General features: G+C 34.8%; 1 protein-coding gene across 1 annotated transcript in view; it reads left to right on the forward strand.

Moving 5' to 3' along the window:
* Positions 1 to 12,268, forward strand: part of LAMA2 (laminin subunit alpha 2) — a 611,700-nt gene that overhangs the window by 396,420 nt on the left and 203,012 nt on the right. Inside the window, exons 20-22 of the mRNA XM_081251375.1 lie at positions 1,614 to 1,720; positions 6,953 to 7,133; positions 9,974 to 10,110. Coding sequence (XP_081107501.1) covers positions 1,614 to 1,720; positions 6,953 to 7,133; positions 9,974 to 10,110 — 425 coding nt within the window. The remainder of the gene's footprint in view (positions 1 to 1,613; positions 1,721 to 6,952; positions 7,134 to 9,973; positions 10,111 to 12,268) is intronic.

Genomic DNA, 12,268 nt, shown 5'->3' on the forward strand with positions numbered 1-12,268 from the left:
TAAACAGCAATAATTTTATCCCCCCATTCTCCATCCTATAGTAAAGATTATTTTACTCTGTTTTTTTTAATGAGTTTGACTTATTTAGATTCCACATATAAGTGATATCATACAGTACTTGTCTTTTTTTTATTTTTATTTTTGGCTGTTTTGGGTCTTCGTTTCTGTGCGAGGGCTTCCTCTAGTTGCGGCAAGCGGGGGCCACTCTTCATCGCAGTGCACAGGCCTCTCACTATCGTTGCCTCTCTTGTTGTGGAGCACAGGCTCCAGATGCACAGGCTCAGTAGTTGTGCTCTGTGGCATGTAGGATCTTCCCAGACCAGGGCTTGAACCCGTGTCCCCTGCATTAGCAGGCAGATTCTCAACCACTGCACCACCAGGGAAGCCCAGAACTTGTCTTTCTATATCTGACTTGTCTCACTTAGCATAGTGTGCTCAAGGTCCATCCAAATGGCAGGATACCCTCCTTCCTCATGTCTGAGTAATATTCCATCATGTATATACATTACATCTTTTTATCCATTCACCCACTGATGGGCAGTTAGGATGTTTCCATATCTTGGCTATTGTGAATAATGCTGCAGTAAACATGGGAGTGCATGTATCTCTTCAAAACACTGTTTTCATTTACTTTGGGTATATATCCAGAAATGGGATTGCTGGATTGTATGGTGGATATGTTTTAAACATTTTGAGGAAATTCCATATTGTTTTCCATAGTGGTTGGACCAGTTTACTCTCCCACCAACAGTGTGTAATGGTTCCCTTTTCATCACATTCCCACCACCACTTGTTGTCTCTTGTCTTCTTGATGGCAGCCATTTTAACAGGTGTGAGGTGATAGCTCATTGTGGTTTTGATTTGCATTTCCCTGATGATTAGTGATGTTGAGCTTCTTTTCATGTGCCTGTTGGCCACTTTGATATCCTCTTTAGAAAAATGTCTACTTGGTTCTACGGTCTTACATACTTGTCTAATCTTAAAGGTATGTATATATTTCCCCTCAAGCTCATTTTTTGAGCTTAACACGAAAACTGGCATATTGTAAATAATCATTAAATTGGAAAAAAATAATTAATTTTGCTTCATTAATTGTAGAATTAATATGCCATGGGTGCTATTAATTTTGATAATTTCTCAAAATTATTTCAGCTCTAGAGTCAGTATGCATTACTTATATTGAGATTATATTTTAGATGCTACCCCAGTGTATCTATGAAGAAGCAAAACAGCTGGAGGACTGATGGAAAGAACATTTTACCTGAAGTCAACTGTATCACCTACTAATCACGTGGCATTGTTTGAGTTATGGCTACGTGGAAATTCAGTGTCTTCATTCTCAGAATTTGAATAGTAATGGTGACATTAGTATTTTCACAGCATATGAATGTGCCAGGAACTGTGCTGTTGCTTTACATAAATATCTCTACAGCTTATAGAGTGGATGTAAACATCAAATAATATAATGCTTAGCAGAACCCCTAGCAATCAGAAAACATTCTATTCTAAAACTTCGTGGCCAGTGTTACCACCTGGGGGATATTACTATTTAACAAACCTATTAAGACTATTAGAACATTTTTCCCAATCACAGATCTCTCTTCTCTTTGCAGCTTGCCACTGTAATGCCAATGGCTCCTTCTCTGAGGTTTGCCATGCTCAGACGGGACAGTGTGAATGCAAACCTAACGTGCAGGGGCGGCAGTGTGATGAATGTAAGGTAAGAAGTAGGAGCTGACCATGATTACTTCTTCCTTCAAACTTCTCATTGGCTTTCACTGACCTACTCCTGAGCATATTGAAAGACAAGTTCAGGAATATCTCATTGTACATATAAAATTACTGTGATCATTGAAATGTTTTTTTCAAAATAGAACAAAATTTACCATACACTAGCATTTGACCCTCAACCTACATTTCCTTGGTAGTGAATTTGTGTAATATTTACTGGAATTCAGTTGCTTCTGAAACAACATACAAATTTAATCCCAGTCTATGGCGAGTCATGTATTCTTTCTTTTGCTTTTATGTTTTTGGCATAAAAAAAAAGTGTCACACCCTTTGCTTTTATCAAACACTTTGTACTAGTTCCATCAATTAGAAGTTCCAGTGAGCACTCTACTCAACAAAAGTTTTCAGTAGAGAAGTAAATCAAAATATTTTTTAGATACCATTTTGCTAAAATGAAACAAAAATCAAAATATGTTGCCCTCTGTTCCTGCACGTATTGCCCTGCCTTCAGTATGGTGAGCACCTGAGATTCCTCCATAAGAGGACATGGATTTGCACTATCTCTTTCACATATATATGTAATTTTTTGGTGATAAACACTGTTAAGCAGAACCAAGCATTTCTCCGGTGTCAAACCGGCCGTCTGTAGGAAGTTTGGAAATATCATTTGCCTCTATCTCTTGAATAACATGATATGCTCTTTTTTTGTTGTCTTTGTTTTATTTTTCTGTTGGCTTTTAAAGCCCACTATGTGGTGGGACCCAGAGAAGCGATTCTGTGTGTCCTGTGGCTGCAATCCCATTGGCTCTGTGACACCACAGTGTGATATCATAGGAAGATGTGTCTGTAAATCAGGCTTCATAGGGAAACGATGCAACCTCAGCAGGCAGGTGCACCGACAGAAGGAGCAGCCACAGAGAGCGCAGCCCGTGCTGGGGTCTCCCCAGAGGTGGGGCGTCAGCAGCTCCAGCGGATGTCCTCGGGGAGCCTATCGGCCCCCAGCTCCGGTAATCCCAGAGGCGCTGCATGGCTCGTGCCTCAGCATGTTGTGTTCCATGTGCTGCTGCTGATCTGCTCTGGTGCCATTTTACCAAATAACGGTTGCTAAGTGTGCAAATTGCAAATGCGAAAACTAGACAATTCCTGATTGAAATCTTGTCTTTTAAAAATAGCTATCAATATCTTTTTTAAAGCCTATTCAAGTTCATATGTTCATAAAAGTTTCAATTGATCATGGATATGTAGAAAACAAAGGAAAATTGATCAGTAGGAACCTATAGTCTTAGAAGGGGAAGGAACCTCGGGCATCATTTGGAGCAAATGAAGGGAACACACGAATGAATAAATGAAGGGAAATCTTGCAAAGAAAGTGAGATCTAGCCAAGAAAATCTAGCCCATTGATCTGACATTTGGCTGACCTTTCATCATAATTAATGATTTTGTTACATTCCCACATTACAATTTTGTTCACATATACAACAAACACAAGAAATGCACTTTCACACACTATAAATGTACAGCATACATAAAGTAAGTTAGCATGTCTTCTACTACAAAAGTTTGGTCCCCCTTCTCACAAGGCAAAACAAAACAAATGTTGGGAGGAACGAAGTTAGGAAGGGAGAGGGAAGAATAGGTCCAAGGCCACGTTGCAAAATACCAGGAAACAGGACTTTCCAGTGTAGAATCAGAGCTCAGGAGAACTAAGGGTAGGGGATAGAAAAAGGAGATGGAGAAGGAGGAGGGTGGAGGAGAAGGAGGAAGGCCGGGAGGAAGAAGAACAAATTTATGATTTTATTTCTTTATTGACATTTTTAAAAAACTACTTTTGATATCAGACTGCCTCAGATCAAATCCTAACTCCAACACTGCCTGTAAACTGTAAAAGAGTCTCTTAAATCTTTCTGTAATTCAGCTTTTTCATCTATAGTAGGACCTACTTCATAGAGTTTGTGTTGGCTCAGATCCTCCAAGGAGCAAATGCCAAGAGATTTACTGGGGGAAACTCCAGTGAAGGATGATGGAAGAGAGAGCAGTATGCAGGGAGCCTTCTACTGAAATGCAGGTCTGACCATGTGAAAGGAGGGAGGGAAAGAAATATTGAGTAGGAAAGTCTCATTGGGTGCATTCTGCCCAAATCTCAAATTCTTAGCCTGGCCAGTAGGGAGTGCCCCAGCAAAATTTGCCCACTGGAGGAATCTTGGATTGGGCAGGAAGATTCTAGTACTTCAGTGTACCAGTCATTGACTTGGAGAAGTGTGACTTGCTGTGAGCTTCTCCACTAGATCCAAGAGTGGAAGCTGGGGCTTGTCAATCGGTGACACTCCCACTGCAGGCTCTCTTGAAGGGAGATCTATCCAGGCCCCTCCCTGGCTGTTTCCATGTGTCATGAGAAGAGTGCATAAGACACACATCTGAAGAGTTCTCAGTAAATGTTAGGTATTATTACTGTTATTATTACTATTGTTATTAAATGAAGAAATCTTTAAAAGAGATTATGTTTTTCCGAAATAAGTGCATACATTTAAAGTGAAAGAAAAGGACAATAACTGATCAGTATGTCTCCAAAATATAAATTTAGCAGAATTTTAACCCTGATACATGCCCTTTTCCTACATATCCTACAGCACTGACGTATGATGGAGTGGTGTTTTGTCCTGAGACCATTTTTCCTTTGAGGCAGTATGTGTGAGAGTTAAGAGCACAGACTCTGAAGCCAGTCTGGTTGATTTGGCTGACTCCACAATTGGTTAGCTGGTAACCAAATTACTTGATCTTTCTATGCCTCAGTTTCACCACTCTGTAAAAAGTTGATGCTAATAACTATCTTCCAGGATTGCCTTGAGATTTTGAATGAATTCATATTTTTAAAGGGCTTTAGAACAGTGCTTGGCACATAGCAAGCACAATACGTAAGTGATAGTTTTTATTATTACCCCAAATGAGAATAATTTATGGGAGCTCATCAAACTCCCCGCTGAGATTGGGCAGGCACTTTCTTCCATATATGTTTTACCTCATTAATCTCAATTACTGACTACGAATATTTGTTCCTTAAAGTTGTTTACTACAAGGTTTTCCCTGGTCTGTGAAATAAATTTTTGATCACCAATTTATTAAAATTTTATTACTGAAATTTGGTAGTATTTGTTTTGGTATAACCTAGGCTTTAAAATTACATTAGTTAAATATTAGAAAAGTATGATAGGGACATTACTTCTGATATATTTCTTCATACAATCAACTTTGGAATTTTTAAAATAACTAATGATTTGAAAGTTTATTTAATATTTTATTGATTTATCCATTAAAGATAGATAGATAGATATGCTAAGTAAAACAAACTTAGGAAATAAAGATGAATGTAAAGTACTATCTCTACAATTCACATTCTAAGTCAAGAAAATTCAGGAAATAAGGACAAATGCGAAGTACAACTTTTTAAAATTTTAATATGTAATGTTCTAGTCTTTTATTTCTATGTATATATGTTTCTATTAGTGTGTGTCTGAATGGGATGTGTATCTTTATGGATATGTAATTAGAATTATAGTGTGTATATAATTTTGTATTCTGCTTTATAAATTTTACTTAATGCTACATTCTACATATATTCATATCATTAAAACTGCTTCAAAACAGGATTTTAATGATTGGATATATTTCATGACATGAATGTATCACAATTTAATTTATTCAACTTTTTCTCTAATGTTGAACATTTAAGTGCCTCTACAGTTACTCACTATGATAAATAATATTGTAATGGACATGCTTGTACTTTAACCATTTTCTTAATTTCTGATTACATATTAGAAGGATACATTGAATTGCTTTTTATGAATAAAAATAGTATATGTTTTCATTTTTTCTTATAACTGAATTTAACTTCAAAATCAAGTGTTAGGTCATTTGTTAGTAGTGATGCATACTTCCTTCTTTAATTATATAGTGAAAGCTGAAATAGAACTAGAAATAAAAATAAAGTCAGCAGGAAATATAAAGATTAAAATGATTATCAAACATAACCCATTTTAGATTTAAAAAACAAAACTATTCTTAGCAACGGTCATTTTAAGAGACTAATTTTCAGTGTGATTTTGTTTTCTAGGACTTATTTTTAATATTGTTAATAATAATGGCAAAAATACATAATAAGTCGTCTTCATTTCTCTTTGGGTGGCTCACATTAAAGAGCAAGATTTATTTTTTCCAAGAAGTAATTATTAACTCTAATTTTCCAAAATAGGAATTAGTTTTACAAAGAAGTAATTACTGAGACTAATTTTCCAGATAAAAATATCATAATAATGTGACAAACTTCTATTTAAAGGAAAGCCCTGACATACTTTAAGTAGGATATGTGCTTTTCATTTTTCTGGTAGGAGTGATTTTTAATCCATCAGCATTTTCTAACATAGTCACTCTAGGTATGATAACATGTATTTCCAGAAAGTCAGCCAAAGCTAGTAATGCTTGACCATGAAAGGTTATTTGTTATAAATATATAAGAGATATGCATATGAATCACTCATCAGAGGATGAAAGTTTCCCTTTTTCTACCTAATCTGGTACTTTGATATGTGATCTCACAAATCAGTTTTGATTGTTAGAATGAAACCCAACAAACTAGATACCAGTCAAACCACTTATTTTGTCAGTATAGGCATAACCTAAGAGTTATATTTATAATGTGAGCCCTATAGTGATGATTAGAAGTATTTATGGATATATGACAAAAATTACATCAAATATAAGAGAGAAAAAAAGATTTATTTTAACTTTAGGCTGCTGACCAATAATATTGAAAATATTTTTACCAAGTAAAAGGACTTAATAAGATCTGAAAATAATCAATTCAGATTATTAGGAATGAAACAAGAAAAATTTTTAATTAAATAGAAATGCCACCCTTGCTTACTTCCACATTTCCATTAGAATCTTGAGAGGTGTAGGGAAACCCTGGTGAAAATATAACAGACAATAATAGTGCCTTAATTCTTCCAATAATCTCGATAGAATTTCATAGTAATTGAACTTTTCTCTTGGACATTGTAGAAAAGGTCCATTAGATTAAATGACAGCCCAGTTGTCATAACATCACTGAAGAACCTGGATAACCCCAGGCTCCTCTTTTCCCACCCGATCTTACCGTGCATCTTGTGCCATTGTGAATTAATTGATTTAAATGTAATTTTTCTCTTTCCTCTTCTATGCCAGCCTGAAACCTTTGGCCTCCAATCAGCAAGGGGATGTATTCCCTGCAACTGCAATTCCTTTGGGTCTAAATCATTTGACTGTGAAGAGAATGGTCAATGTTGGTGCCAGCCTGGAGTAACAGGAAAGAAATGTGATCGCTGTGCCCACGGCTATTTCAACTTTCAAGAAGGAGGATGCACAGGTCTGTAAATGAGACTAAGCTCCATGCATTCATTATCTGCTTTTGGTGTTTAAGCATCTGTAACAGTTGGTTCTACAAGATTCCTAAAAGTTAAGGGAAATACACTTTGACAACAAGCAAGTATTGATATATAATGCAAATAATATTTAACCTAACATATATATATATATCTTAAATAAATTAGATGAAATACATTGCAGTTTGAAACACTGCCCTATAAATAACTGTGCTTGCAATAAAAATCCATCAGCAGGTCCCAATTCTGCTGTCTCCCTCCCCTTCTGTGACCTCTATTCAGCCAGTCACTCAAAGGCTACTGCAGCTTGAAAATCAGATGTTCAATTTTTCTGGTGCCAATGTTACCTTAGTTTAAACATTACTCGCAGGCTAATACAGTTCAACTTTTTCTCTTCCTATTGCAAAATTGGTACAAGGATCAGGGAAGTTAATATCTTTCTCTGGTACAAAAAAAAATGTTTTCATCTACTTCCTGGTGCCTTGAAAACTGTGATGTCTGAGAGAGAAATAGATTGGCTCTAGATATTTGTCAGTTCCTGAGAAATTGCAAGCCAGGTTTTCTAACCATGGCTCCCTCAAGCAGTGTTCTCCTGTGTCTGGCCACAGCCTTCCTACAAATCCTGAATGAAGAAAATAGGAATTAGCACACTACAGATGAAAGTAAAGATTGAACATTTGCCTTAATTTTATGCCACTAAGTTGGAATTGACCCCTCTTCCAACAATCACTAGGTTGAATATTACCCTTGTTTACTAAACTCACTGATGCAACATTGATGGTACTCACAGCATCATGATAAATACATGGCAAGATTTTAAGATACTGTTATTGACTACTGTAGCAAATTTATGTGAGAAGTGGCAGGAATAATATTTAAAATTCTTTTAAAAGCCAATAACTTTCAGATATTCTCAACCACTTCTGATGTATACAGGTTTTATCATAAATTCAGCCATTATAAGTTATTCTGAATATTATAATTACAGATCCTCTAAGAATCTATGTATGAACTCTAAGCCATATCTGTATATACTAAAAAATTTATAGAGCTGCATTTTAAAATATACTCTGCTCTTTATAAACACAACTGTCACTAGCATTTTCACTGAATCTGAATTGATGAAAAAGTACTACACATTCAAATATATCCACTACCAGAAATTATAAATACCAAAAAAATTATTTTAAATTATGAGACAGTGATAACATTTTAGAAATGCAAACTTAGTAGCATTCGAACCCGGAGAAGCAGAACAGAAAAAAATATAGCACAGGACAGGCAGGGTAGCATTATGGTTGAGAGCATGACTCTCACCAAAGAGCTTGGATTTGTTTAGTGACTCCACCAGCAACTAGTTATATGACCTTGACTGAGTGACCTGGCCTCACTGTCCCTCTGCAAAATTCATCTATTAAGTCAGGAAAATAATAGTATCTACCTCACTGGGGTTTTGTAAGAACTAGTTGAGTTAATGGCTATAAAAGATTCAGAGTAATGCCTGTCACTAAAAGTGCCTATGTAAGTGATCATCATCATCATCATCATTATCATTTTTGTTCATTAGTATTATCAACTGTGATAAACATTCTGTTTTGGTAGGGAAAACTAGCTCATTACTCAAGTCTTCCTATTCAGTGTTGTGCTTCCATTGAAGAACTACTTAGAGAATTTCTACTTGCGAGTAGATTGTAACTGTCCCAAGGCATTCTTTAGCACATAAGTTTAAACATAATGTGAAATATTTTTCTTCTTAATAAAGGGTATATATAAAGTAAATCCTTTGGCTTAAAATTAGCAACAACAACAATAATAAAAACAACAGCTAACATTTATGTCAAGCATCGTGCTAAACATTTTTCACAGTGGGATAGAATGCTGTGAGCAATGATAATTGTGATCCCTTGAAAAGCGAACTTAATCAAATAAATTAAATGTATTTTTAAAAAGATTTAATCATCATATAACTAATTAAAGATTTCTCATAACATTAGTCTTCTATTTGAATCTGAGTATTTGATGGTATTTTTCTCTTTCACTTTTTTGATCTGAAATGCTGCACTAAAGTATACTCAGCAACTGAGTCAACTATAGCTAATAAGTGACATGCACTCCTTGTCTTGAATGGCTTTGAAGATCTTCTCAAATCTTTTTTTTTTTTCCGTCAGATCTTATTTTTGCATTCTTTGAGAAAGTGCAATGGATAGGGATGTTTGCACTCTTCATATATCGTGTCATAGCTAGGAAAATGAAAAATCCATTGAAAAGAAGTAATGCAGGTGGTAAATGAAACTCAAAAAATATTTTTATATGTAAATGTATTTCTGTAGTTCAACTATTTAAAAATATTTGCAAAGCTGAAATATCCTGATGTTATTTTAATTAAATGTACGATATACTGAATTTAGGAAGCTTATTAAGCTTATTGTTTTTATTGCAAATCTGAGTCATCAAGAGGAAGGAAATATTAATCTATATAGCACAGAAACATTAGTTATGAACTTAAATATAGAAACAGAATTGTAACCTTGATAGTATCTAGATATAAGGGAATACAGTTAACAGGGAATCTGATACATCGGTTCTTTTTATCCTTAATCGAAAAGCAAAAATGTTTTACCATTTAAAATTGTTAAATGGAATTCAGTATATATTTATTGAACAACGCCTCTGAAATACACTGTACTATAATATAAAAGATGAATGAGGTGAGTTATTTTCGAGGATCTTTAACCAAATAAGACAACACAAATCGCAAAAAAAAACCAACACAAACACTTTATATCAAATTATTTTTTTCTTTTTTATCCTTTCACCTGTGAAGCTTGTGACTGTTCCCATCTGGGTAATAATTGTGACCCAAAAACTGGTCGATGCATTTGCCCACCCAATACCATTGGAGAGAAATGTTCTAAATGTGTACCTAATACCTGGGGCCACAGCATTACCACTGGTTGTAAGGTGAGTGAATTGATTTATTTCATCTCATAATGTCTTTTAAGGATTTCTATTTTGGTAGACCTCAGTAGTCTGGCATTTCAAAAGTCAATATTATATTACAAAACAATACAGATCTATCACTATAACATGCTTGCAGGTATTGATCAGTATCTTACATTTTACTTGTGGGAAAGATGATAAAGTAAATATACATTTATGCAGCTTCATCCATGATACTTACAAAAAAAAGGAGGAAAAAGAACCAAAAATTCTAAAATAAAACCAGAAACATCTATAACTTGATACCTACGCACAATGAATATATCTGCAAAGTACAAGGAAATTAAGAACGAATTAAAAGAATTTGCCAAAAATCCATAAGAATTTCCCCCAACTTATACCTAGATGTCAGTTTTCAGGAAATAAGTGAGAGGATTCTGAAGAGTCATATAAACAACTTTTAGCTTACAAAACTACCCATTTTTTTTTTCCATGAGTGGACCATAGAAAGTGGTGTGACCAGACTCACATTTAGAGAAATCTATACAGCTTCAGGGTAGAAGGCTGCTTGTAAGGCCTTTGCAGAAATGTTGGTGAGAGTTGACAGAGGTTTGGCCCCAGTCAATTATCCACCAGCATTTAGGCGGCAAGATAAGTTATAGAATTCCTAGACTGTTATGGCCTGCTGAACTCATGTATTTGGGGGGTGAGAAAGAGAAGGTGTAGGGATGCCTGCCAGGTTTTGCTTTGCAACAGGTGATCGTATCATTTACTGCTAGAGGGATTATAGGAGGAGATGCAAGTTCAAAAAGGAAAGGTGATGAGTTCGGGGTTTTTTGTCAGCTTTTTGTGAGACTTTAATTAAATAAAATACAATTCACCTATTTAAAGTGATGAGTTTGGATCAATGATTACAGTTGTATAACCAACCCTTGTGCTCCATTGCAGTCTACTTCCCCTCCCCCCCGCCCCCAACCAGCACCAGGAAACTACTCTTTTCATTCTATCACTATAGTTTTGCCATTTCTACAAACACATAAATAGAGTCATATTCCATGTTGCTGTTTGGAGGGTTTTTTTGTTTGTTTTGGGGGATTATTTTTAGTTTGGCTTCCTCTACTTAGTATAATGCTTTTGTAATTCATCCATCTGTTATATTTTATCAGTAGTTCTTTTTAATTGTTTAATAATTTTTCATTGTCTGTTATGCTATGACTTGGGTCATTTCCAGTTTGGTCCTATTATGAATAATTTTGCTGTGACCATTAGTGTATAAATGGCAAAAGCAAGTGTGTAGACACAATTTCATTCCTCTTCACAAGAACACTCCACATCCCTGCCCGTACTCAAGATAAGTCTTTTTTTTTATTTTAAGCATTCAGTTGGGTGTGTATTCATATATTTGCATTTCTTTTTTTTTTCAATGATATTAGGAATAATTTTGTTTATTTGTCAGTTATATATCTTCTGGGTGCCTATTTAAATCTTTTGCCTATTTTTATTTGGGGTTGTTTGTTTACTTAGTAATAAGTTGAAAGAGGTCTTTATATATTCAGGATACTAGCCCTTTAATACATCTAGTTCTGCAACTGTTTTCTCCTAGTATATGACTTGCTTTTCAATTCCTCTAAATATCTTTAATTTTTATAAAAATTAGTTATTTTTCTTTCATGGTTCATGCTTTTTATGGTCCATCTAGGAAGTAAATTTATATTTCTTAAAGGTCTAAAGTATCTCTCCTGTGTTTTCTTCAAGAAGTTTTGCAGTTTTATGTCTTAAATTTGGATCCATTTTTAATTTTCAATAAAATTTTAATTTTTTAATTTTAATTTTCAAAAAATTTCAATATTAATTTTTATATACGGTATGAAGTAAAGGTCAAAATTCACTATTTTTCTGGATGTCCAATTTTTCCAACACCAGTTGTTGAAAAGGCTATCTTATTTTCCCCATTGAATTACTTTGATTCCTTTGTCAAAATAAACTGACTATATATGCGTTCACACACTTCTGGACTCTATTCTGTTTAATTGATTTATGTCTATCCTTATGCTGACAGTACATTGTCTTGATTACTGTAGCTTTCTAGCAAGGAATGAAATTAGGTGGTATAAGATCTCCACCCTTGTTCATCATTTCCCATACCATTTGGTTACATTGAATCCTTTGCATTTCCATA

The sequence above is a fragment of the Mesoplodon bidens genome (genome assembly GCF_964165515.1).
Source record: "Mesoplodon bidens genome assembly, chromosome: 12".
Taxonomy (NCBI): domain Eukaryota; kingdom Metazoa; phylum Chordata; class Mammalia; order Artiodactyla; family Ziphiidae; genus Mesoplodon; species Mesoplodon bidens.